Genomic DNA, 27,804 nt, shown 5'->3' with positions numbered 1-27,804 from the left:
GCCACCAGTCTTCTCTAAAGTGGTTATAAATTGAAAGGTGCCACAGTCTGTCCAGGAGCCTCAGAGGTCCCTGCTCAAGGACACACTGCATACCGAAGGGCCTCTTTGGTTTTCACAGGAAGTCCTGTGTAGGGGCTGACAGGTTGGAGAACCTGGGCCAGTGCTGTCTTCACAGATGTGATCTGTTTTGCAATATATTCTTTCTTCCAATAGCCAGCTTCTTTATCCTCAACTGACAGTCCACTCACAGACACAGTTGTCTCCTCCACTGAGTTAACTTTCCAATTGGATCTTTTAGGTGAAAACACAGTTGAATAGATTCTGAGCCAAATAAAACTGGCGAAAAAAGAGAAAATACATAAACTAAGAGACATTGCCACACACCTGTATTATGCATCTCATATTAAATTAGAGATGCATAACAGTTCAATTCCATGAATAAGTAAAGCTGAACATTTACAACTGTTCATATGTTAAAGTGAACTGCAGTTTGAAATGCAGTACTTTAGATTCACTTACCCCAAAAACATATAAAAAATGGAAAAGTCTGTTTCTGAGGATAAAGCATAAAGTAAGCAATCTCATGTCATTTAGGATAATCCAAACCACTGCCTTGCTAACTGAATAGGAGTTCTATTCTAGAAAAATAAGAAGCCTATGTAGTACAAGTCTTATTATTTTTTACACATGCATGCTTTTAAAAAGATTAAAAAGGATACACACACAGAAATATCAACAGGGAAGAACTGAATTATACATTTCTTTTGCTTCCTATTTTTTAACTTTTCAACAGTAACATGCATTGCTTTCTCAAAGATAAAAATGTGAATGTTAATGATAACACTAATAACAACTGTTAAGTTTTTTGGAACAAATACTATATGTCAAGTATTTTTTAAGCACTTTATACACATTAACTCATTGAGTCCTCACAACAAACCCAGGAGGCAGCTCCCCACTGTAGAGATGATGCAGCTGAAGCTCTGATGCAAAGTGCTCTGGATCAGGTTGGTACACCCCAGGACACTATGGAACTGGGATTTGAACCCATGCAGGCTGGACTGGAGCTCTCATACCCATATGCTTCACTCTGTCTCCAATAACTGAATAAACTAAACAAGGTTGTAATACAAATTCCCTTCAGATACAAAGTCTGTGTTCCTTCTGCTCAGAGGCCAGTGAGAAACCCCACGTGCAGTGGTACTCAGTCAGTAGTGGGCTTAAGGTTGGACCACAGGTCTCCTATCTCTGAGCTAATACTCTCCATCCTAGAAATATCAACTAAGGAAAACTGAAGCAGGGGTTAAAATCAATTTCCTAATCTGAAAGATAAGCTTCCCATAAATAAAATTTAATTATTTGCTATTTACATCCCTACATTTCTATTTAGAGAAGTATGGTATAAAATGATAAATGGCCAAGAAGCCTCCCAGAAGAGGTTGCTGCTGAGCTAGAGATACCACAGGTACCTCATTCACTACAACAGGAACGAATCACTTCTCACAAAAGGACTTCAGGGAACCTCTCCAGAATTCAGACATTTGCATGGACTTCCCAACAAATTCACACATAATCACAGGCCTAGTGACATCCCTTTCTGGTATGGTTTTTTAAAGTCATTTCTTTCACCCTACAAAATCATCTCATGCAAGGTAGTTGTACAAAAGCATTTACGTTTTTGGTTCAGAAATTTCTAAACTTTCATATGTGAGCCAACAGATGCAAAGTAATGATCATTTAAACGTATCTAGGTAAATAAAAACTGTTTTATCAAAATCTCTCAAATACATACTTTTAAAAAACTCCTCCCTGTGCATAAAGCTTACTTATGTTTCCCTCAAATTTACTTAAAATCTCATTCTACTTAAGTGTTCCTTTGTTTTAGCAAGATCTTTATGGAACTTCAAATTTTGCGGGAGGCAGGGGTATCCCCGAGCTATCATAGCATCTTCTCTCAGCCTTGAGACAAGAAGGTTTTGATCTGGCATTGCAGTGCGGCTCCTTCCACTTGGTGCGATGCATGGGATCACTGCCTTCCCTGGGCTAGGAAGTCTGCTTTCTTCTAGGTCTGGACTTGGGCATAACCCATTGGGCTTGGACAGCCTACCCCATGCCTTATTTGGTGCAGAATATCCTATGGAAAAGCCTTTGTGTATCCCCCATATTAAAAAAAAAAAAATGCAGGCTCACACACTCTCTTTTGCCAGTGTGAGGTCAAAGAGCCATCCTGCCCCAGCTTTATAAAAAATTACTTCCGTAATTTTAAAAACTGTCAAACATATGACATCAAATCATTTCAGAATCTAGTCATGTGGTCTTTTCGCCATCAGCCTACACTACACAGAGGAACCCCGGAGGAACTCCGTTTCCACCACCCATGCAGGACGTGGGTGGGATAAATTTCTCCCATCAGCACTAGCAAACCACTGCCAATGCTACTGGTACATGGTCTAGTCCTCACAAACCACAAGAGCAAGCACTGCTGTGGAGAAGGGGTCAGATCAGCAGCCCCACACACACGCTGCAGCAGTGACTACCCTATGGTGCAATGCTGAGCTGCATACACACACACACTGGCACATTTAATTAACAAGTGATGCCTTCACAAAAATGTTTTATATTATGGAATCAAAATATTAAATCAGATTATTCTTGATTATTTAATAAAAATGTTAAGGTTAAGACCCTTTTAATACTAATATTAAATATAGTGAGAACTCTCCAACATACTACAGTTTTGGACACTAGATTACTATTTCCTTGAGAAATTCCTCACTGCATTATGCTTTAGTAAATTCTATCATCTCTTTTTAGGTTGTTAAGAAAAAGAAACATAAAAATTGCTCTCCATTCACTCTACAACTTCTGTCAAGAACATGATTCATAATTTCACTCATTGATGTGTGTGTTGAAACAGATAGACAGACAGACATAGTTCTCCCATATAGAAAACATCTTTTTAAATTGAAAAATAAGTAAAATCAATGCTTCCCAACCAGAGAATGATATACATGCTCTCCTGAGTATAATAACAGTTGAGGGCAGCCTTAATGGAGTCTAAGAGCTTATTTTGAGTTCCTTAAGTAACTGTCAAACATATGACATCAAGTCATTTCAGAACCTAATTTTCAGCAGTATAATCTGAAGAAATGTTAAAAATACAGATTCCAGAGCACTGAAGTACAGTCATCAGAAATGCAGACTAGAAATCCAAGATTTTTTTCAAGACTTCCCAGCTGGTTCTGATTCAGGTTTCTATTGACTAGCATATAAGAACCAACATACCATATAACATTTCTTGCCTGCCACATTCCAAGATTAAATTATATTATAGCCCTTCTTCTGTCATTCTATAAACAAAACTACCATTAAAACCTGCATTTGCTGGAAAGTGATAATGGACAAATTATATTATTATACTGAATGCATGTACAAATTGAAACAATAAATCTCATCATTATGTATAACTATAATACACCAATAAAATGTGGAAAGAGGAAAAAAGCAAAAAATAAATAAGTAAAATCTGGATCCCCTTGATGTTTTCCCTCATGACACATGGATGGTATGTAGAATTAGTATCTGTGTGATCTTTTGATATAAATGAGAGAAGGGCCTAGAAGACCAAAATACTCAGTTGTGGGCACATAATCTCACCAGATGTCAGGAGGTCCCATAATCTCCCCACATAAGATAAATTCTGTGGTGTGGGCAAAGCTGAGTGTCAAAACAGTGGAGAGATTTTTCTTTATTCATAGATACCCTGGGAGCTCAGGCAAGGGTGACTCCCTGCTTCAAAGGCAACAGCTCCAGAGGATGCTGTGGGCCTCTCCTTCCCTCTTTCACTCTCCCCACAGAGTGAATTTACTTGATTGGCAAGTTTGAGGGGAGAAGCTACATCTATTTAACTTGGTTCCTTGTGCTTGTTCCTCTAGGCTCTGCCTGCCTGCCTGCCAGAAGAAAGCATGTCATCTGGTCTGCAAACCATGGCCAGGGACAATGGGGAAGTCTCTGTGGTGCTGCTTGAGAATGTGGATGTGTCTGTCTAGTGCTAGGGTGAGCACACCTAAGAACCCTAAGGGAACAAAGCTGCAACCTCCAATTACTACAACAATAATGAGCCTGATCTTATTCAGTATATGCAAAGAATATTCCTTTCTTTAAGTATACAAATTCAAAGAGCTGAAAATATATGACTACATAAAGTATTAGACAAATTATTTCTATTTATGTCTAAAAATACTATTGAAATTATCTTAAATTTTTAAAAATATTTCAAAAGCTCTTAATAGTTTTCATGACTTCTATCAAATTGTCATTTTTTATTTATTTTTAAAAAATGACAGCAGAATGCATTACAATTCTTATTACACATACATATCACAATTTTTCATATCTCTGTTCGTATATGAAGTAGGTTGACACCCAGTTCGTGTCTTCATACATGTTCTTTAGATAATGATGTCCATCACATTCCACCATCCTTGTTAATCCCCTGCCCCCTCCCTTTCCCTCCCACCCCTCTTCCCTATCTAGAGTTCATCTATTCCTCCCATCTTCCCCCTCCCTACTCCACTATGAGTCAGCTTCCTTATATCAGAGAAAACATTCAGTATTTGTTTTTCTGGGATTGGCTAACTTCACTTAGCATTATCTTCTCCAATGCCATCCATTTACCTACAAATGCCATGATTTTATTCTCTTTTAATGCTGAGTAAAATTCCATTGTGTATATATGCCACATTTTTTTATCCATTCATCCACTGAAGGGCAGCTAGGTTGGCTCCAGTTTACTATTGTGAATTGTGCTGCTATAAACATTGATGTGGCTAAAAACATAACAGACTTGGTTTTCTACTTACTTGTCATTAGCCAAATGATAGAAGCGTCTGCTCACACATCCAGCACACAGCAGGTTCACAGCATCCAAGTAGGAAAATATCTTCAGCAAGATCTCAGAAGGCATTCTGAGAGGGGAAAAATCAGAACTGTACCAGTGCTTTATCTAAAAAATCACCCAGAAAACAAGTGGCTATTCTTCTCTAAATAGAAGACCATAAACAGATTCCTCCTGTAGAAGAGGCAAATGTACTCACAAGGTTCTCCCCTTGTGCCAGAATTACAAATAATCTTCAGTTATTTTCTTTTTTTAATATTTATTTTTTAGTTGTAGTTGGACACAATATCTTTATTTTATTTATTTTTATGGGGTGCTGAGGATTGAACCCGGGGCCTCACATGTGCTAGGCGAGCCCTCTACTGCTGAGCCACAACCCCAGCCCCTTCAATTATTTTCTTGACTGAAATTTTCATTAGAATTCTAGTGACAGTCAGGGCATGGTGGCACGTGCCTATAATCCCAGCAGGTCAGAAAGTTGAGGCAGGAGGACCCCAAATTCAGAGTCAGCCTCACAACTTAGTGAGGCCCTAAGCTACTCAGAAAGATGCTGTCTCTAAATAAAATACAAAAAGGGGCTGGGGATGTAGCTCAGTGGTTGAGTGCCCCTGGGTTCAATCCCTGGTTTAAAAAAAAAAAAGAATTCTAATGACATAAACCAATAAAGAAATCCTAAGGCACAAAGAGCAAACTTCCTCAGCATTTTAATCTCATAAACTGAATCAACAGGCATGACTTCACCACCCCTCTATGAAAGTATATATTATTCTTTGGTGAGATAAAAAGAATAGACAAGCCAGGCTGGGAGGAGCATGCCTGTAATCCCAGCTATTCAGGAGCCTGAGACAGAAGGATCCCAAGTGGGAGAACAGCCTGGGCAACTTAATGAGACTCTGTTTCAAATAAAAAGGGCTAGAGGTGTACTTCAGTGGTAGGAAACCCCTGGGTTCAATCTCTCCACTATCAGAGGGAAAAAGGAGGAAATAAAAGGACAGAGAGCACATTCTTAGCTATTAGTAAGATAAAGCAGAATCCCTCCTCCCCCCTAAAAAAAATGCTAAGTAGAATTAACTGAAATGGGGAATTTCAGCTTATTTCCTACCTAACCTATGCCCTCTGGTACATCCTCTTCCTAAATGCTCCTGTACTCTTACTGCTTTCTCTCAGTTCTCAAAGAGACACCAAATCCCGTAATGTTTTCTGAAGTGACTTTTTCAATTTTATGCCTAATAATGTTGGATGTATTCTCAATATTCCATCAAGCACAGAATTCTACAAAGAGTACAAGGCTCTGAAAGTGCCTAGAAGTGTTACCAGTGTTAATAAGTCAGGAATGAGTGTTTAAGCACCTTTATGAACAATCAGTAAAAGGGAAAGTAAAATGAGACAGAAGATTGTATTAATGACTGGGGTAATGTGGTCTAGGGATAGACTGGGGGAAAGCCTTGAACCAATTTAAAATGGCTTTCCCATACTCTCCACTTTTGTGATTTAAATTATCAAAAAATTTGTTACTTATGATGGAAATCAGATGATCAAATGTGTCACAGTCCTGAAATTCTGGTAACACTGAGAGAACAAAGTGGATCCTGAGAAAAAAGCTGATGATGTATGTCACTGTACAAGTGCTACTAACTGCTCAAAACTGGAAACATTATGAGAGTCTAAATAGTAGCCTTGCTTAGGTACTAGTTAAATGCCTCCCCTTGGGGCTGGGGTTGTAGCTCAGTGGTAGAGCACTTGCCTGGCACATGTGAGGTACTGGGCTCGATCCTCAGCACCATATAAAAATAAATAAATAAAATAAAAGTATTGCATCCATCTACAACTAAAAATTTTTCTTAAAAAAAATAAATAAAATAAATGCCTCTTTTCAAATGAATTCCCTTATGTTTTGAGCCATTAAATTTAATACTTTCAATGATAAAGGGTCTCTAATGCTACAGATAGCAAAGTTACAAGAAAATATGTTTTTGTGACCATTCAGGTTATCTACTATATATAGTTTTTATATTTTAATTATTTCATAAGAATTCATACCTATTATTTTTTTAAATCAGGGTAATTTAAAAAGAGTTAAAGTTGGGCTTAAAGTCATTTCAGAAAAATATGTAGTAAGAATCATTTAACTAGAATGAAATCCCACTCAAGTTAAACATCAGACAGGAGTTTACCTTCCTACCACCAAACTAACATCCTAAAAAGGGATCCTTTCTTTGCAATTCTGGCACAAGGGGAAAACCTCGATTTATAGTTAAAATGGCTAAGATTAAAGTATTCTTAATTATTGTTCCTAAAGTTTCCTCCAAGATGAAAGCACCAATGGTTACACCCATATTGGGTTATTTTCTTTGGGGTTTTAATTTTTTCACATTTGCAGTTTTACATAGTTATTGAGGGAGAAGAAAAAGATAGGGGACTATGGGGGAGAAAAGTGACAGAGGAAGGCAAGAAGAAAGACAAAGAAGTTTAAAGCAAGGAAACTGCTTTAGGCCAACAGGCTTCCCTGAGAAACATTGAGTTCATTTGTGATTGCTCATTTCAGAACTAAGGGAATTCAAACTTGAACATAACTTTGTCCCTATTTCTTATTGTGATCCACTCCAATACTTTTGCATCTATAATCTCTACACCTCTCTGCCCCCATGAGAATACTCATTTCCTCCTATCAAACCACCTGTGCTCTGAGTCCCTACTCATCCTCAAGAACCCCAGCTTTCCATTCCTGCCCCGCTTTTCTCTGAAAACACTGCTCCAAATATCTCATCATAACATTATCCTCTTCCCTCATGTCTCCCTCCAGCTACCACACAATCTCTAAGACTCCCACACACAGCCAAGCTTCTAGGAAAGAACAGAAGAAAACAACTTGTCACACCTGCTGCCCCCACTTCGTGCCTCCCACATTCTTTTGTACATTTCAGTGTGAAATAAAACATTCAAAAAACATTTTTAAGAATGGTGTCCATTTCCTTCTGCTGACCTGAAACAGTTCAAAGTTGCCACAGTCCACCCACTTTCCCTCCCACCACAGCAGATACAGGACCATTCCTGGCTTTTCAGCAATCTCCTCTCCTGGTTCACGCAACAACCCTCTTGGATTTCTTGGCCCTCGCAGGTCTTCCCCTAGCTCCCTGGGTGCTTCTCAATGCCCCAGTCTTCCAAGCTCATCTTATGCCACATTTGCTTCTTTCTCCACTCTCTCCCCAGGACACCCCACAGTCTCCAGTAGAACAAACTCCTGCTAACCTCACTCTGAAGAAGATTCATGCCCACTGTCGCCTGGCATCCTCTTCTGTCATCACTGACCTTCTTCTGCCCCCACCCATATGAGTCAGCAGCACCTTCATTTATACATCTGCTCAAGCCGACAGGTTCAAGCTCCTATCTGATGTCAATTTTCCCCTCACACTGACTTATCATTCGAAAATGAGTGATACCAATTACATCTAAATATTATCACAAATTTGCATGTATCTCCACTTTCCCTCCTTCAAAAGGAGAGAGAGAGGCAAACAAGATACCAAAAAAGTTAAATGACACCATGCCATACTATGACGGAAGCCTGGCTTCACGTGCTGCCACCACTGTTCCAGCAGCACCTGGAGCAGCACCACCACCTCCATACCTCTGGGTCCTCTTCTCCAAGCTCCTGAGTCTGTTCTCAGCCCTCACTTTCTATGCTACCCCCTCAGGGAAGTCTTTCTTTACCATTCTACGCCACTATTCTGCACTATGGAATCTATTTGTTTCTTGGATAGAATGTATCCAAATTTATAATAATTTACATTTTAAAAATCTGTCTCCCCCATTAGACCATTAGCTTCATGGGAATTGAGTGGCTATTTGTCTCCAAAAGTGAGCACAGCACCCCAGACAGAGTAGGTCCTCAAATACGTAGACAGATTAACCAAACTAACAAATATTTGCTCTATTTCCATCTCTGATTATTGTAGACAGATTATATTCCCAGAACAAAGGGTTCTAAACTAAATTGATGTCCTTAATTATCTTTTTGGCTTTTCTTTGTAAAGCCATACTAAAATATTCACAATAAAATGTGTATATACAAATATGGACACTATTAGCTGAACTAGTCATGATATATTATTAAATGCCCAGAATTTGAACGCAGGAAACTTATGTTTGAATCACAGTTTTGCAACACAGGACTATGTGGACCTTACTTCCTCCAATGTAAACTGTCTCTCTATAATAACATCAAATTTTCAGAGCCCCTCACAATGTTTAGCATACAGATAATGTTACTACAGTGCAAATCTATAGACATCAATTACAAATAACTATTTTTACAAAATTCTATGGATCTTCATAATGAAGGTCACAGTATGGAATCTTGTCATAGAAAATGGGGTCCCAAAATACTGGTAGCTAAGAAATACAGAGAACTTCTAAGATTTTAGGAGAATGCATTTTAATCTTCTTTCTCTTCTTTCAATGGTCTTTATCAATTGAAAAGTGAATAATTTTAGAGAACATTTTAATAAAAAGAAAATTCAATTTATGTGTCACTTTTATAAGCTTAGTTTCATAAAACTAGTCTAATAAGAATAATGGTGACAGGCTCGTGACTCATATCAAATTCTCTGTTGTACATTCTTCCTACACAATCCTATTCTTAGAGAGCTCAAAATAGCAACTTGGTATATACAGCACTATGACTTTCTCTAAAATCTCCATCTAGAGCCCCCAAAACAGTGGTCAGCTACTCCAGCTACTTACCTATCCAGAGATATAGAACAGTTAGAAGATTTCTCACTGTGCTGGCCACGTCTGGCATATTGCTTCACAGCAGTGCGGCCTGCAGAAGATTTGACACCAGGCCCCTTTCTGAAAGGAAAAGTGGGGATTCAAATTACATGACTGCCAAATGAGGTGAGTTTTCTGTTCCTCTCTACAAAATTCTAAAGAATTCATAAACTCCAAAGATGTCTCACTGTGAAACTTCATCTCTGCACAGCTCTATAAAGAAAGCATGGGAAAACAGGAAGGAGGGGAAGAAGAAATGAAGAAAAAAAGGGAAGGCAAAGAAAGAAGGTCCTGTGGCATGTGTCCTGGTGAGTAGACCTGAAGCCTGGACTTACTCTGATGTGTTTTCAATCAAAGGTTTAATACCTGCTCTCATTACAAATTGTCAGCTTGTCAAAGAAGTGCTGTGAAATGTATTCAATGGACACAAGAAGGAAAAGGAAAAATGTACTGACTGGCCAGTTATGATAATACAAAAGAAACATAATAAAGACAGCATCAAGAGCTTGAGATTTTTAAGAACTTTAGAACTCTCAACACAAGCTATAACTTTGCTTATCTTTGGGGAGATTAGGACCAGTTCCAACTCTGTAGCTTTGGCAGTCGTGGCCACAGAAATACCAAATACTCATCCACAGTACTCTCACATTTAACATCTCACATTCAATGAAATATATTTTATTTGGCCTCTTTTTTTATTTTATCGAGCATCTAAATTAAAGTTTTTACATTTTATGAAATAAGATATAACATTTTACACAATTAGTCCTTATCATGATCAAGCCTCAAAACCAGCAATGATTGATGGCAGTTTAGAGGGGATATGAAACACCCTAGAAGAGTCATAGAGCTCAGATTTCTAGGCAGGATCCTTAAGATGCTAATTCTCTTGTAAAGATTTGGAATCTGCCTCTTGAAGCAATGTACAACACACACACATCAGTTACTGACCCATCTCCCACCCAGCATGTCATTCAAGAAGCAACTAAAATCTAGAGTATACTACTCACATGCTCAGTTCACTGCCATTACTTTAGAACATGTACTTTACTCACAGAGAGTTTAATAACCCTCAGTTTCTGTACCACACTGATTCCCCAGGCATATTTGGACTAACACTCAAATAGGAAGTAAGCAATAATTGGGGACCAAAATGAGGTGCCCAAAGCACTTCAAAGGAAGGCTAATTAACCCTCTGGAGCTGAAGTGGGAAATGGATCTTAACAAAGGATAGTTTTCCACTTCAAGCACACCCTGCTCTTAGGAGCCACAGGTAATAAAAGGGTCCCTAGCCCAGGGTGTCAGCTGACAAGCCAAGTGACAGTGTAGGTTGAGTCCTACCACCAAGGTAGCACACCATGATGTCCACATGGCAATGAGCACTGTGTTACCCAACAGCACACATCTGCTGTGATCATCAGGCACCACTGCATACACCCGAGCAGTTGAAGAATGAGCTTCTCTTCCCTGGATAGCTCTTCCTCTGTAGAAACAAGCAGGACCTATATACCCTACATAAAGAAAACATGCCCAGATAGCTCCCATGAGAATATTCACCTCAAAGCTGTCTTCACTGGATAAAAAGATGGAAACAGCATAGTATTGGTTAGGTTGTATGGCTGCTATGCTGTTTACCTTGTGCAGACAATGAAGGTGCAGTCCCAACAAAGGTGAAGTGCTTGATGTACAAATATATCCACAATGTCTTTCAGGAGTCTGCTTAGCTTGCTCCCTCACCTTCTTTAGGCACTTACAAATGTCACTATCTCACCAAGACCTTCCTTGACCATGCCTCCTAAAACTGCATCCAGACCCTAAACACATACCCTTTATGTTATTTACCTACTAATTTTTTCCTTAGCATATGTCACCAATACTATGCATTTTAGTATTTTGTCTTATTTATTATCATTGGGATGTAAGCTCCGTATAGGTAAGAACACGTATGAGCTTTGTTCAGTGCTAATTCTTCAGCACCCACATGCATCTGGTATGCAAATAGCACTTAATAAATATATTAAATTAATGACATATTAATTGAAAAGTCAGGTCATATCAGAATACACTACATAAACGAACTTTCCTATTTCTCTAAGAGTAAGCACATGCATACAAAGGAAAGATCTGAATAGAGAGAAAAGGTATTACACACACATGCATATATACATGTGTGTGAATATGTATACATATGTATATTACATATATATATATATATATATATGATTCATAGGATTAGAAGGTTTAATAGTGGTGGTGATTTTCAAGTGGGGACTGGAAGACTTAAGAGGCAAAACTCCATTTATTTTTCTCATTTTTTTAATATACTGAGTATGTAATAAATTTTAGGAGTAGTTGTTGCTTCAATTTCAAAACTGAGATCTCATGCACATAGCTGCTAGAAGTCACAGTTTGGCAGCACAATCCTTCAGAATGAAACAGTGGTTCTCTGAGGCATCCTGGCAAGTGCCCCCAAAGAAATTGAAACTAGATCTGAATAGAGACAAGGTATTAACACACACACACACACACATATATGTATACATATACACATATATGGATATACACACATAAATGTGTACATATATGTGTATATTTATCTATATATGTGCATATATATATACACACACAAATAATGCATGCTCCTAGATAATTTATCTACCTTTTTCTTACAAAAATTACCACTTAAATTATGTAATAATTTTCCAAAATCTCTGTGTTAATTTTAGACATCAGAAAGAGTGACTATGTGTCCCTTACCCAGTGGCACCTATCCATTTGAGAAGCACAGAGAGATGGGGCTCAGCTGTGTCAAAGAACACATACCGGCTCTATCCAGTGAGTTCTTCCTGAGAAAGTTAACTCAAATGTCCAGAACTTATGAAAGCCTGCTGCAGAAATTTTCAAGAACTGAATAAAGTCACCTGTTATGTAAATTAATATTTACATAACCTATAATGTAAATAAAATAATCTTCGTGGATTTCTCAAATTCAAGCTGTAATTCTCCCAAAGATAGTTTCAAATAGTGATCAAGCAGGCAAATCCTGTTTGGTCCTAGTTATTTAAACAACAACAACAAAAAAAAAAATACCAAAGGCTTTTCCCTAGTCTGAATCCCTAAACCAGTATAAATGGATATGCCTCTATCTTTGACTAAACATTTAACAGGGTTCATTTAGTAAGTACAATTCTACCAATACTTCTTTCTTAGGTGGATACTCTGCACAAAGTAATGTGCTAAGTGCTTTAAAACTTATTTCATCCTATTTCATTTAATTGAAAGTGAAAACTGTTTTTTCACAAACATATTTTAACACTTTAAAAATGCTAAAATCTTTTTTTCTGTTTTGTTTTTCTCACAATTAAAATACATTTCATGGAGTCCATCATTTGTTCAAAGTCCCAAGCTAGGGCAGGGAGCCTCAAGACCCGGCCTGCTATTTTTCCCTTCAGAGGTCTTTTTCCATGTTTGATAAGATTTTAAATTTTGACACTGTTGAAAGCACATTTCCATTCTCCCTAAAACCAACTGTACATTGTTAAGGGCCATACATTAGCATATCAGTTAAGTTGTATGCATGTTCTCCTGAGATCTAGGTCTGAAGACACAAGTGGTGTGAAAATATTTTGTATATAATCAGTGACTCAGAAAACTGTGCTCTATATGTGAGGTATGAAACGAGCTACAGTCTGCCATCGTGTATAGCAAATTAGATAAATAATTAATTTTTAAGAAGATCTATGCCTGATATACCTTCTGGAGCATATTTGGTTTAAAACACTTTTTTTTCAAGTGAAAAATTTTTGCCTGATAACTTTGAATAAGTTTAATATTTTAAAAATCTAATTTCTCTGCCTTCTTTTTAGTATCTAGTAAATCAAATCAATTAGGGTAGATAAAAACTGAGACAACTTGATACATGTGCTGCTATATTTCTTACAGGGTGACAGTTATATGTAGACTATTAAAATAGCACTTAATAAATGCTTATTCACAAGTTTTCCACAATAAGACATTAAAAGTAATGCTTTGTTGATGCAGCTATCCACTCCTTGTCATTTACCCAAAAGAACTGAAATTAGCATACTGTAGGGATACATACATACCAATGTTTATAGCAGCACAATTTACAATAGACAAGTTATGGAACCAGCCTAGGTGCCCATCAATAGAAGAATGTATATGAAAAATGAGGTATGAATACACAACGGAGTTCTACTCAGCCATAGAAAAGAATGAAATTGTGCAATTTGCTGGTAAATAGATGGAACTGTAAAAACATCATGCTAAGTGAAATAAGACTGAGAAAACTAAGGGTTGAATGTTTTTTCTGATATGCAAATATAAAGAGAAATAAGGAATTAAAAAGGGGGACCTCATGAAAACAGAAAGCAGAACAGTGGAGTAGAGGAAAGGGACTGAGGGAGGAGGGTTGGAAAAGGGCAAGAACTGTGGAAAGAAACAAAGTATTCTATATGCATGTATGAGTATATCATCATGAATTCCACTTTATGTATAACTGTAATGGATGGGTTAAAAAATAAATAGAAGGAAGACCAACAGAATAGAGGTAGGGGATCAGAAGGGAGAAGACATATAAGGGGTTAGTAGTGGGTATATAAACAGCACAAAATTTTATTAAATGCCATACATATGTCAAAATGAACTCCACAACTGTGTTAAACTATAATGCACTTTTAAAGAGTAGCTTCTCAAACCAGAGTTATTCTGTTTTTAGCAGCTGACTTCCATTTACCAAGTAGCATCTATACATGTTCAAACCACAGGCTGAAATGCAGTTTCCCATGCCAGGCATAATGACTGGCACTGTAGTGAACATCATTCCACCAGGAAGTTCACTCAACTTACAAAGAAAAGATTCATCATAAAAAAGTCATTCTGCTTCCCCCAACAGAGCACTACATAAAAACTAATTTTAGTAATTGAGGCAAACTGACTTAAAGCTTAAGTTTCCTACTTAAAAGCCAGTTTTTCTGTTCTGCGTAATAATTTTTGCAAGCACTGTGACCTTTGGTTTGCCACAAGGGTTGTGCTTTATCCAGCATTATAGCCTTTCAAACAAGAACCGCTGTTGTGGCACTGAAGAACGGGGCTGTGCTTCAGAGACCAGGCGACGCGGAGTAGCAGAGACCAGGAGGACAGATGCACTCCTCCAGTCAGGGGAGGGGGGAAAAAAACTTGAGGTAACATCGAAGGCTTCAAGACAACTGGCCTTTCACTTTGTAGCCCAACAGCCTTGGGAACAGGGAAATCCTCAAGAAGGTACGATCTTAGCATTATTCCTCCACAAAATAACGGGGACAGGGCCAGACACAGCTGGCGAGGAAACGGGGACAGGCACTCGGGACCTCCCAGATGGAGTGCCCTCCTCGGGTCAAACCGGATTCGGCTGGAGGGCGGCGCCTCCCGCTCCCAGCCCGGCCCTCCGGCCACCCACACTGCAGAGAGGCCTCCCTGGGTCCCCAAGCCTAAGAGAGGCGGCGGCAGGGCAGGGTCCTGTGTGGAACTGGCGACCTGGCCCGCGGCGGCGGCGCGGCGCCTCCCCGACCAGCCTCCACCAGAGGACCGTGCCGGGGAGCGACGGAGCCCAGCCGCCAGCAGGTCGGCCCCGGGGAGGTCCAGGGGGTGGCCCCTCCTGGCCCACACCTAGGGCAAGGGGTGATTCCCGCCCCAGACTCCTGCAGACACCAGCGGGCGGCCCGCGGCGCGGCCTGGCAGAGCCTGCCGCACGGGCGGCGCTGGGCTCCTCTCGGAAAGTACCAAAGAGCAGGAAACCCACTTTTCCAGGGTGAGGGGACCTTTCTACCTTCCTGCACCCTTTCCCGCGTTTAAAAAAAAAAAAAGAGAGAGAGCGCCACCAGTCACGTGGCGACGTCCGACCAATAAAAGGACTCGCTCGAGAGCAGCAGGCGGGGACGTCCGCCAAGGGTTCCCGGGTCGGGTAGACACGCCAGCGGACCCCACTGTCACCTGAACCCGGTGGCCCCGGCACGCCACGCGGCCGGCCCCGCGCTGCCCCGCGGCCAGCCGCCACCCTGGAGGGGCCCGCGCTGCGCCTGGAGGCCAAGCCAGTGCTGCCTCAGGATCCGCCCGCGTCCGGTCGCCATGGAGACCTGGTGGGGCCCGCCCAGCGGCGCGACGCTTCGGAGAGTGCCTGGGCTCTGCGCACGCGCAGAAGCGCGGCCGCCTTCGCGCGTGCGTGGACTGGCGCTACTGACGTTGTCGCCTAGCTACCAGATGGCGTTCTAGACGCTTCGGGGCCGGCTTCTTTCCCATGCCCGTGTCGTTTTAATGCCCAGGACGCCAAGCGTCAAGTTCGCCGCTGGGACTTTACGACCCTCTTGCCTGCTTTTTGGCATCCCCGTTCATTTTCACTTGGCTGTTGTCTGGTTTTCTTGAGAAAAAAACACAAGAAATGAAATTATTTGCCAATAAGTTCAAATGGGCCACCAGGAGGCGAATGATTCTCCAGTTAACACAGCCTTCTCCAGAACGATCACGAGAATACACAGTTTACATCTGCTTATTTGATTCTTGCAACCTCTGCTTGACCTACCAGAACTGAGGCACAAGTTCCTGAGGCCCCTCCCCCTGCCGCCGGATGATGCGCGGCGCAAGCGTGGCCATTCGCGTAGAGGCGCCTGGGAGGCGCGGAGAGGGACAACGCGCTTGGCCGCCTTGCATTGTGGGAGATGCAGTGCTTCCCGCGGCCCTCGCGCGGCCCCGCAGTGTGGAGCACGGTCCGGGAACTGCCATTCCCAGACACCCCGGGGGGTTCCCAGGCTGCTCTGCGGAGCAGTAGGGCGTGAATGTCAGCGCGGAAGGGTCAGGGCGCTCTCTCGCAAGTTGGAGGCCGGGAGGGAGGCGGGCGCGGTGGAACGTGAAGGAGTGGGTTTGTGCGTGGCTGGCCAGTCGTGTTGTGGATTGCGAAGCTTTGCTGCTGGTCCTTGCGTCCCTGAGCGGGACGGCTTTCTGTGAACATGTTCTGTTCTGTCCTAAGAGCTCTGCAGTACGCGGAGAAGCTGCACAGGTCCCCGGGGAAGCGGCTGTTGCTGCCAGACCGTGGGCTTCACAGGGCTGCCTTCAAGACTCAGCCCAGTTTGAGGGGGGGCTTGCGAGAGCAGAAGAAAACGGCGCAACCTAGATCTGTTCTTGGACTCGTCCAGAAAACGATCTGGACACAGGGACCGAGCCCCTGCAACGCACAGGAGGACCGCCGCAAGCAAGTGTCGGTGCACCGAGATGGGAGAGCAGAAACCGCAGTCTCAACCTCCCAGAAAGGTAAAGGCAGCACTTGTCTTCCAGTCCACCTGACAAGAGCTGACAGTGTCCTTCTACCAAGTTTACACCTAAGGAGGGAAAAACGATTCAACAGAAGAACCGTTAAACTGTTTAGAACCAGGTTTCATAAATTCGAATTTAGATGTATGGAAGTTGATCTTGAATTTGATCATTTTGTTGCATACTGTCTAGGAGATTTTTCTCAGCATGTGTTTCCATGCCTATGAGAAAGAGAAATTGGATAGGATAAATTGAAGAGAGAGATATTATCAAGTTACAACCAATAGGAAAAACTCAGTAATCACTTCATGGAATAATTGATGCTGTTCCCAGATACTGAGCTACACTTTGTAGACTATAAAATGAAAGACATCCAGAACATCCCTTGCCCTCACTCATTAGGTGCAGTAATAGAACATACAAACAGGAAAGATGAAATGTAATTTAGTCGGGAAAGTCAAAGATATTTTAACAGGTGTTTTAAGTTTAATTTTTTTCTTATTGTTATGTTCTTCATTTCACAAGTATGTGGTAGAAAAAATGAAAGGCACAGAAAGCAGTTCAGGCACTCATAATTATATGTCGCAGATATAACAGTTGTTTAGATAATAATTTGTGTCATTTTAGTTAATATTCCTAATTTTTAACAAAAATTGGTATCCTGCCAATTGTTTTGTAATCTGCTGAACATGCAAAAATATAATCTTTTGTTTAGGATAGCAGTTTAGCACACACACACACAAAAAAAAACTGACGGCAGAAATGAAAGATAAAGGTATGCATATGTATCAGTTACTCTGGCTCAAGGGCCAGTGTTGCTTGCACTACAGACTAGACCTGCCATAGAGTCCTTTCTTGAGGTGGATCCCATCCAAAGGTGACAGCACTTCTTGTTACTCAGTGAATGAATGGGAGCTGTATTTTCAAGTGTGGAATATACTGCCTCCGAAATGCAAAAAGACCTGCCATGCATTGCGATCGCAGTGTAGAGTGCAGGAATTTGCCTTTTTCTTTCATGGGACAGAATGGCATGGCATGTCTGAGACAGTATCTCCTGCAGGTCTCATTGATATGGTTAGTGAGCCTCGGAATCTAACAATTTTTTTTTTTGTTTAGGCTTTTGTCAGGCCCATCATTCACACATGAAGCACATATCTTACCAAATTTTCCAGTACACTTGCCACTTACTACTTATTGGCTCCAAAATGGCATCTACATAACAGTCAAACAGGTGATTTTGCTGAATGTTTGAAACAGCATTGTCCAAATAAAACTTTGTGCAATAATGGAAATGTTTTATATCTGTGTTATCCAATATGATAGCCACTGGCCACATTAAAGAGAGTGAAAAAGTAAGCAAATCCTGGGCAAGGCCACAGGTATCCCATTTTTATTACCATGCACTACTTCTGCTCCTCCTCAATAGAGGTAGAAAAGAAGGCATTCTTCAGATCGCCGGCCAATGCCATGAGGCTGTATAAATGTGCTCCCATAAAGTTCCCATGTTTGGCATTATTACATCTGCATTGGGACTGCTACTTGGTTTAATTTGCATTGATCCGCATTATTCTCTAGCATCTGTCTGGTTTTTGAAGGGGAAGGTTGGTGGGAGTATAATGGAGACACTGCCCTACTCTGTAAGGTATAACTATGGCTTCCTTATAGCTTTGGTGAAGTGCCCTCCAAGCCCTCCTATGAAACATGGCTAGATGTTAGGTTCAGACTTCTCTCTAGTATCCACTCTAGCATGCCTGATGAGCCTTTGCTCCATTGTTTGCCACTTCTGTCCTCTCATTTTCACGTCACTTCATGGGGACCATCGCTGTTTCTAAGTTTCCAAGAGCAGACATGACTGCACTTCAGTTTCTGGGGCGCTTACCTGATTGTTATGTTCTTGATCTCAGGAGGGTACCCCATGTAAATCAACTCTCCATCAGCCATGTTTGTATTCTGTGACCTTGACACACACCCTTTAAGAAAGGGTCATGTATATGTTTTCCAAGCAGTATTCACAGTATGGTTTATTTTTCTCCTTCTCACACCCAAGTTATGTTGTACCTTGGCCAGGAAAGGAGGTTGTAGACACTTCTTGAGGAGAGTATGTGTCTTGTTAGGCAGAAGCCTCACCTAGTCTTTAAGAAATAAGACATTATAGATTTTAGTGGGGAAGGAGTGAGCTGCTTCTTCAGGAAAATCTGAATATAACAGATTTTTTTTTAGAGCATTGACCTCAATATTCTCGTACCAAGCTTCACATTCCCTTTAGCCCCAATCAGGGCATGGCCCTGGCTTGGGAGAGCTGACGTGTTTGCCATGCCAGCCTCTTGCTACTCTATTACCTTGGCCCTGACCCTCAGCCTTTTCTGTCTTTTGGGTGCAGCATGAATCTCCTATGCCCCAAATCTCTCTTGCCTTTCCCACTTCACCTTCACTAGTGAAGATTATTACCAAACTCTCCCCTGCCTTCCCTAGTACATCCCTCTCCCCCCCCCACAACCATGCAACCCAAGTCCTAAAATTTCCTAGTCCTCCAGATTTTTCAAAATAACACCAACCAGTGCATTCTTGTTTCCCACTATTCCATTCCAGCTCATCATCGTGGGCAAAAGCTGCAACAGTTGCCTAGAACTGCATGCTGGGGCCTGTCAATGCTCCAGGCATGTAGAGTCCTCATTGCCAGCGAGTGGCTGGTGATCCAGTTCCAAAATTTCAATTTGGAACTGCTTCATTGGACCACTCCTGGTAGCACCTGTTGTAAATCATCCCAGGGAAGCAGACAACAGATTTGCATAAGGAAGTTTATTGGGGAATGCTCTGATAGTACATGTTGAGGGGTAAGGAAAGCAGTATTGGCAGAGGGAGGAGCTCAAGTGCACTTGCAAGAAGGGCTTCAGCCAGTGGTCAGTAAACTCTGAAACTAGGCAGGCCATGACCTAGGTGAGAAAGCTCTTTTCTGGTGAAGGAATTTGCAGAGAGGAACTGAGAACTGTCAGCTACCACTCCTCCCTGCAGCCAGCAGTACCCATACTGCACCACAGCACCCACTGCAGGAAGTGTGGAGAATTGCAGAAACAAATACTAATGAGGTTTTTAGGTATGAACATAGGTCTAAGAGGTCAAGAAGAGTAAGGTAAGCAATGAGCAGCTTCCATTGGTGATACTTATATATTAGCAATAGAAATTTTTTGAATGCATAAAATGTGGATAATATTCAGCACAGTCTTTATGCATAGTAGATATGTAGTAGCTATCTGTGATTGAATAAATAGAGAAGACAGCCTATCAGGAATGAATGTATTGAGAAAGAGGCAATCAGAAATCCAAGGTATGGAGCCTGTGACCTGATTCAGGTAATAGGCTCAAATGAAGCTATCAGTATACTTCCAGTTGGGGGCTGGTACACTATTGGCAATTGATAGTTATCAAGGTGTTATGACAGTGATGAGATGGAATGAGGTGGTGTCACCATAGGCTTTTCCACATCTGAACCTAAGTAAAGAAATGGGATTTGTGGTGACAATTATTGTTTAGATTAGTCTCATGAGCTGAACAGATTTGGCAGATGCACTATTTTTATTGTTTGAATCACATCTTTTAAGGTAGGATTGTAGCTCAATGGCAGAACATCCCCGGGTTCAAAACAAAGAAGTCTTCCTAAAGTGGTGAATAAATCAAATATATAAACTAATGCCAAGGAAGTAATGTACTTTTTCAGCATCAAAAAAGCAGTGTAGTTGTAATTGCAATTTTTTGCATAAACATGTCTTGATTGAATTTATTTAGCTCCCAGAATTTCTCTTTAATCCATCTGGACATATTTTATCTATGTGGGAAAAAATAAGTGTGGTGTAGTCTCTATGTAGGTTCTTCTTTTTTTTTAAGTTTGTTTGATTGAGATAAATTCCTGTTCTGAATTCAATTGTCTTTGTATTTTATGCACCAGTCAGTGGGGTTACAGAAGGATGGCATTTGGGAATGTTACTGACTGTTAAGGTTTAATGATCGTTTTGGTCTCTTTGGTTGACAAAGCCAACACTTCTTAATCTGTGCACTGGACTTGTGTCCAGAGCTGCCTGATACGTGGCACTTGTTCTTATTCTAAGAGACTGGATGAGGAGTCCTCCTCTTAGAAAGTAAGACAGTATCAAGATTATAACATTAGATGAAATAAAAACTAGAGACTTAGACACTGCTCTGAGATCCTGCTAAAACTCCAAAGCATAGGGAGATTCCAGAGCTGCCACTGAGAAGGCACCAGCACTGCTCGCTTTGACTCTGACTTCACATGTCCCCTGCTGCAATGCCAAAGAAACTGGAAGTGGGCCTGCTCAGAGGGGACACACCTGTGACTCCTTGGCATTTTCTCTTTACAGTGAAAGAAGCTGGAAGAGATTTCACCTACTTAGTCATCGTGGTCATTGGAATCAGCATAACAGGTTGCCAAAAACAGCAAGTACAACATCCCTGAACATTTTTTTTTACTAACATATCTTCATCTCTCACTCTTGGTTTGCTTCATCATCTTTTCCTGTGATTTTCAGGTGGCTTGTTCTACACGATTTTCAGAGAACTCTTTTCTTCATCCAGTCCTAGTAAGGTGTATGGGAAAGCCTTAGAAAAATGCAGATCACATCCCGAGGTTAGTTCTCTGATGAGAGGGAGAACATGTGGGGGAGGCAGAAATGGGCCCAACTAAAATACCGGTTCTGAACCCAGGGGATTCATAAACAGCACATAGTGGTTGGGTTGTGATTATGTTAAGTGTTTGTTCTGTACTTGAAATGCTTGGATCACAAGCACCCAAAGGTCTGTGTGTGGATGTTTTTATCCTAATTGTACAGTGAATTTTTTACTAATTGCTCATAGATAGTCACCAAAGTGTCAAACTCAAGCAGTCTGTTTCTAGTCTTTTAAAATAACTGTTTCGTGGTCTTGTGATCATAACAATAATTGTTAACATTGCCAAAAGTACATCATGTGCCAGGCATTGTGCTTAGTGACTCCGTGCATCATCTCATTAAGTCTCGCAGAGGCCCTTGGCATTAGGTCTTACTCTTGTCTCCAGTTGCAGAGGGGAAAACTGGCATTATTAACTAACTCAGCCTCAATCACTGAACTAGGTGAGAGCCAGAACCCAAATCCAAGCTGGTCGGTTTCCACATCTTACCCTGCTGGGCACAGCCTTCCTCAGCCATTCCCTGGGAGGAGTCGACATGCAGCCACTCTGTGGTTTCTGAAGGAACCTTCCAGAAGGAAGGCTTTAGATCATGACCGTCCAGTCACAGTTTGCAAGACATCATGGCCTGTGTGTGACAGATTCCTTACTCCCTTGGGGGAAAGCTTCAGCACTGAAAAGCATTCCTTGCTGAAATCCTAACTTTGATACCTTGAAAGGTGACAGCAGATGGCATCATAAATATCAGGGCCCAAGAAGTGAGGTCAGAGAAGCAGAGTCTACAGTCCTCAGCCAGGGGCAAGATGAAGGCCACAGGTTTTCTCAGCGTGCTGTGCTGTGCTGGGTTCCCTGGAGCAGGGCTCTGAGTGTTTCATCAGTCTCTGGTCGTGTCAGGTGTGTGGCTCACACACCTGACAGCCAGTGGACGCTGGCATTTTTCTTTTCAATGTGTTGATTTCTCTGAACTGGACTCTGGTTGTTAGTCTGTGTGAACCGTGGAGAGGGAGGCAGGAAGTGAGAACTGTCCCTGAGAGAGTTGAAAATGGGCAGGGACTAAAAAAGGTTCCTACTATGGTTATTGGGAATCAAATTATATCTGGATTGATCTAAGTTATCTGCTTTTATAGTTTACAAAAATAATATCAGTAGAAACCTAGTTAGAGGGCTGGGGATGTGACTCAAGCGGTAGCACGCTCGCCTGGCATGCGTGCGGCCCGGGTTCGATCCTCAGCACCACATACAAACAAAGATGTTGTGTCCGCCGAAAACTAAAAATAAATATTAAAAAAAAAAAAAGAAACCTAGTTAGATATCAGGATGCATCTCTGAGAACAGGTGAAGAATTTTAGTGTTTCACGAACCCAGCGTCTCATAGAATTTACGGTATTTTGAACAAAACAAAATCCATAGAATAAACACAGAGTATGATATTACTAGGGTCAACTTAGTTTGCTTCCAAGAGGAACTATGAACAATAATTAAGTTTTAACAGTTTTGTCAGTAGTTTTTAAGGTCCCAAGGCTTCTTAGGCACCATGCTTGATTAAAAAATAGAGACACCTAATGTTCTGATACTGATGTGTTTTGTCTATTAAAGTAAATTATTTGGACAGGGGTTCCTTGGTTTCAGGCACACAGATCTTAAATATCTCTCATCTTACATAGTATCCTTTTCTTTTGTTTCTGGAAATTGTGATAGTAAAGATGCTCAGCAAAAAGACAAAGACAATTTTACAAAATTGAGGCAATTTTTTTTTTAGAGAGAGTTCCAAAGCATTTGCTTTTTAAGTTAAATAAAAACTACATTTCTACTTCATGTGAATTTTACCATTAACAATAGTAGATTCACACCTGATTTTGAATATGCTATTAATTCTTGGGGTTTTTTCCTCACTGTTTGAGTGACTTGACTCATTTCAACATCACAGTTTTGGCCATTACACTCCATATATTAAATGTCATTCAAAGTGTTCGTACATTTTTTACCTTGAAACCACGAAGTGTTAGAGGAATGTTTAGGCACTGTTTTGTGTTCTTTTGTAAAGGAAGTGGAGCAGCTTCCTCTAGCCCACCTTGGCCACTGCAGGTGAGTGCCAGAAGGTCTGTTTCCATTTCTGGGCACGAGGCGACTGCTGAGCTCTTCAGGGATGACTTGCTACATAACCTCCTTTCCTGGCGTGCGCATCATTGAGTCACCGTGTTTTAAAGGGACCAGGCCTTCCCGGGTTTCCCCGAAGGCACGTGTGCAGAGCCGCTCCCTGGAACTGACCAGCGCCTTCTCCGCAGGTGGTCAGCGTCTTCGGCGAGCCCGTGAGAGGCTACGGGGAGATGACGCGCCGCGGGCGGAGGCAGCATGTCAGGTGCCGCGGGCGGGGGAGGCAGTGGCCTCCGGGTGGCCTCTGGGTGGCCTCCGGGTGGCCTCCAGGACTCGGTCTTACTTCGCCCGCTTCCTCCGCAGCTTCATCGAGTACGTGAGAGACGGGCTGAAGCACCTGCGCGTCAAGTTCTACATCGAGGGCTCCGAGCCGGGCAAGCAGGGGACGGTGTTCGCTGAAGTGAGGCAGGTGGGCCAGTAGGGCCAGCGCGGGGACGGGCCAGGCGGGCGGCCGTGGGGCGGAGGGCGCGGGCCGGCGCTGGAAGGCGGTAAGGCTGGAGACGCGTGCTTTTCAGAACCCGGAGGGTGGCGAGTACGAGTTTCAGTACGTGTTTGTGGAAGTGGACTCCTACCCTCGAAGGACTATCGTGATCGAGGACAACCGAGGCCGCGAGGACAACCAAGGCCGCGAGGACTGAGCCGGCAGCCTGCGCCCAGCAAGGGCGCTGCGCACTCCCAACAGCGAAGGAACAGGGTCTCCGACTGCTTAGACAAGCCACGTTAGGGATTTTCTTATGAAAAATCATGAAAGAGAGCATATTTTATGTTTCCTCATTAAAATGTCAATCATGACAGCATTTTTGCATCTTTTATGATGAGAATTTTTTGTTACTGAAAAAGAACAGATTTCAATATTTTATGCTTTTTTATATTGTATAGTTGTGTTAAGCCTAAAGAATAAAATTACAACTAAAAGATGTCAAAAGCACCTTCCATTCGTGTACTTTGGAATCTGACATGAGATACATGTGAAAGTATTTGAGAACTGTAGTGAACCAGATGATGAATACATTAGGAAAGGTTGTACACGGGGATTTAGAAGCCTATTCCCTCGGCACCAGATGGGAGCATTATCCCTAGTGGGAAAAGCGCAGGCTCTGTGGCCAGGTGCCCGGGCTCTCACCCCTCCTCTCCTGGTTACCTTAGCGTGTCAGCCCTCACCAGAGGTTGGGGTGACTGAGTGAGATGAAGGTGCAAGTGCCTGAACCAGGGCACCATGAGGTGTTTCCAGCCCGCTCAAAGCTTATGCTGATACTTTATATTGCTAAGAAGAGCCTAGAAAGCAATGGAGGTCATTTAAATGTGTGTTTTAGGTCTTTTTAAACTTTTTTTTTTTTTTTAAATATGACCACCCTATTTAATTTGAAGTCTTTGCTAGGAATTTCTTAAAAAGTGACTTCCTCTTAAAAGTGCTGCTCATGTGACACTTAAGTGCTGTGTGTACTGGGTAGTTTAGAAACATCTCTCTCCATAGTGGCTTCCGAATGGTGTCTCCGCAGTCAGGTGTTTCCTCTTCTGCAGAACCGTGAGTGCAGGGTTTTCCAATGTATTCTTGAGATTGTAGGCTACTTGGGGTAGAAGGACTCCCAGGCTATCTCACCCACTTAGTTTATCTCCCTCCTTACACTAGTGAATGTTTTGGTTTAAGTGCTTGTTTTAAATGATTAATTTTAATTCTAAAAATCTCAAACATGTAGAAAGAATCTGAGCAATGTGCCTCTCTCTCTGCTGTAACACATGTGAAGTGATAGGCTGAGCTCTGGACTTGGGCTCCATCTCCTAGTTAGTGTTTCCTGTCCGTCCCAGTAGAATGCTCTACTCCTATGTTTTTTTCTTTCCCTGAGGTGACAACATGTAACAGGCTCAGAAGTTCTTCCTGCCATCTTAAAATTCAAAAAATCAGACCTGATTTCAGACCTCATAGCAGTTGTCAAACTGCACCTGGACAAAGAACCCTGGCATCTGTGCTCAGGTGGGGATTTAGTCACCCTCCCTGACCCTCTTGTTTAAGACCATTTGCTTTCTCTGTATTCAGCTTTACTTACTTCCCATTTTATTACATACCCATGGCCCTTAAGTTCTAAGCTTACCAAGTTACTTTCATGTATGTTTTAGAAACCTAATTATTTCAAAAGGAAACATTTCTGAGCCATGAGAGCTGCTTCTACATAATACAGAAAAACATAATGTGTAATTTTTTAGTTACTTATTTGGGCATCTTTAACCAGCTTTTATTTTGGCATCTCTGTCCATAGGCTTCTTCTCCCATCTTCTGAATTCAGTTCAAAAATCTCGAGGACATATCGGACTGCCCAATGTCCCTCCTCTATCATTTCTGTGCATTTACAAATGATTTGGTCATTGTCTTCTCAGGCGGTTGTCCCTTCATGCCCAGTCAGTGAAATCTTATGAGCATTAAGAGTCAGGCTGCGTTTCCTCTCATGGTCTTTACCTCCTAAATGAGTAGACAGATTTCAAGTCAGAAGTTTTGTGAGGTTCTGCTTACTGAGGAATGAGATTCCAGCCTAACTACCTTGCAGGCCCCTTTACAACTGTGCTAGGAATGCTTTATTCATTTCCTTCCATTTAGTAAACTAATACAGGGATGTTACTTCTATTTCTTTTACTCTTACCCAAATATAACTTACCAACTTCTAATTGATGGATTTCCACTCAGGGATATACTTTTTTTTTAACTTTATTTTAATTTTTCTTAGTTGTAGTTGGACACAATACCTTTATTTTATTTATTTATTTTTATGTGGTGCTAAAGATCGAATCCAGCACCTCACACAAGTGTTCTACTGCTGAGCACAACCTCAGCCCCGGGATATACCTATTTTATATCCTACTATGCAGTAACCCTACTGTAGCACCACTCAGGTATGCCATGTTAGATTTCATTCATTCACTCATTCAAGAAATATTTGTTGAGTATATACTAATGTCAGACCCTACATTGGGTACAGAGATCCATAAAAGGGAAAATAATGACTCTTGGCCTTGAGGAACATCAAATAGATAAAATACTCCAGTGGAGTTGTGACACATAGCTCAGGCTGTCTGGGACTTCAAAGAGGAAGAACCATTAGAGATGTGATCATCAGAGTATAGAATGCAAGGGAGGACCCGAATACCAGATGAACACAATTTAGATGTGCCCCAAGGCCATCCGCCATAGCCACATAACCAAATTGATGTAAATGTTTCCCTAATTTCACAGATAGTTCCTATCATAAGTACGTAAACACAGACATAAACTTTATTCCTAGTCAGCATGATCCAATGAAATTAGGTACAGATAAATCGGCTTAAACAGATCTACTTGCTCAAAAAAGAATGTTACTATGTAAGAGCCAATGACAATACAGGTCAAGTACTTACTCTTGTGAGCTGTGTGAACTGCTGTAACTGATGTGACCCAGGCTTCTTACGACTCTCTGCATTTGTGGTTGGTGGTCTCCTGGTTTGAGAACTATTTTGTGTGCACAATAAACTTACAATTTTTTTAAATGATCTGATTTTATTTAAACAATGTCTATATAGATTATCTACATCTGCCTCTACCAGTAACTTTGATTTCATTAAATGCTCATTAACATAATTTTTTGCCAAAGATTTATCAGCATGTACAAATAAGTATTATTGTTTATCATTTTATAAAATTAATTGGTTATATCTCACCAAGTTATTAAAAGAACATCAAGGATTCAAAATCACAGGAAGATTCAAGATAATTCTTAATATATCAACAACAACCAGAAATCAAAAACAAATACTAATAATTCATGTCCACAGTCATTGACAACAGAAATATAGAACTAATTATACATAAACATCAGCCTACTTAAAATCACTGTAAGGAAAAATAACTCATTCTGCAAAATTGGGCAAAAAAAAAAAAAGCCTACCCTGTTAGATTACATAAAGGAACTAGTCAAATTAACAAGTATTTATTGAACAGTTCACCTGATGAACTGCAACGATCAGTACTATACAAGGAAGG

At 41.2% G+C, this 27,804-nt stretch overlaps 2 protein-coding genes across 6 annotated transcripts in view; one reads left to right on the top strand and one right to left on the bottom strand.

The window, feature by feature from the left end:
* The window catches only part of Fbxo15 (F-box protein 15), a 64,274-nt gene extending 47,994 nt beyond the window's left edge, over positions 1 to 16,280 (bottom strand). For 3 of the 5 annotated variants that reach the window (XM_076837060.1, XM_076837062.1, XM_076837065.1), the window contains exons 1-4: positions 15,659 to 15,812; positions 9,641 to 9,748; positions 4,863 to 4,967; positions 94 to 336 (exon numbers count right to left, since the gene is read on the bottom strand). In XM_076837060.1, coding sequence (XP_076693175.1) covers positions 94 to 336; positions 4,863 to 4,967; positions 9,641 to 9,748; positions 15,659 to 15,795 — 593 coding nt within the window. In that variant the 5' untranslated portion in view covers positions 15,796 to 15,812. Of the gene's footprint in view, positions 1 to 93; positions 337 to 4,862; positions 4,968 to 9,640; positions 9,749 to 15,658; positions 15,813 to 16,244 lie in introns of those variants that run through there. The other 2 variants (XM_076837064.1, XM_076837063.1) reach the window with 2 other exon arrangements.
* Positions 16,281 to 16,414: 134 nt separating this feature from the next.
* On the top strand, positions 16,415 to 27,319 carry Timm21 (translocase of inner mitochondrial membrane 21). The gene is made up of 6 exons (XM_076837073.1): positions 16,415 to 16,969; positions 21,343 to 21,405; positions 21,511 to 21,608; positions 23,930 to 24,003; positions 24,102 to 24,207; positions 24,314 to 27,319. Exons 1-6 carry the CDS (start codon positions 16,669 to 16,671, stop codon positions 24,434 to 24,436), a joined length of 765 nt encoding a protein of 254 aa, XP_076693188.1. The 5' UTR covers positions 16,415 to 16,668; the 3' UTR covers positions 24,437 to 27,319.
* The last annotated feature ends 485 nt before the right edge of the window (positions 27,320 to 27,804 follow it).

The sequence above is a fragment of the Callospermophilus lateralis genome, chromosome 17 (assembly GCF_048772815.1).
Source record: "Callospermophilus lateralis isolate mCalLat2 chromosome 17, mCalLat2.hap1, whole genome shotgun sequence".
In the NCBI taxonomy this organism is placed as follows: domain Eukaryota; kingdom Metazoa; phylum Chordata; class Mammalia; order Rodentia; family Sciuridae; genus Callospermophilus; species Callospermophilus lateralis.
Note: the sequence above shows the minus strand (reverse complement) of the source record. Positions and strands in the feature narration are given on the sequence as shown.

Excerpts from the sequence above, each read along its gene's own strand:
- Timm21 (XM_076837073.1), top strand. The coding sequence starts at position 16,669 with ATGTTCTGTTCTGTCCTAAGAGCTCTGCAGTACGCGGAGAAGCTGCAC. Across the intron at positions 21,609-23,929 it reads AATGCAGATCACATCCCGAG|GTGGTCAGCGTCTTCGGCGA; the intron begins GTTAGTTCTCTG and ends CCTTCTCCGCAG. Across the intron at positions 24,208-24,313 it reads TGTTCGCTGAAGTGAGGCAG|AACCCGGAGGGTGGCGAGTA; the intron begins GTGGGCCAGTAG and ends CGTGCTTTTCAG.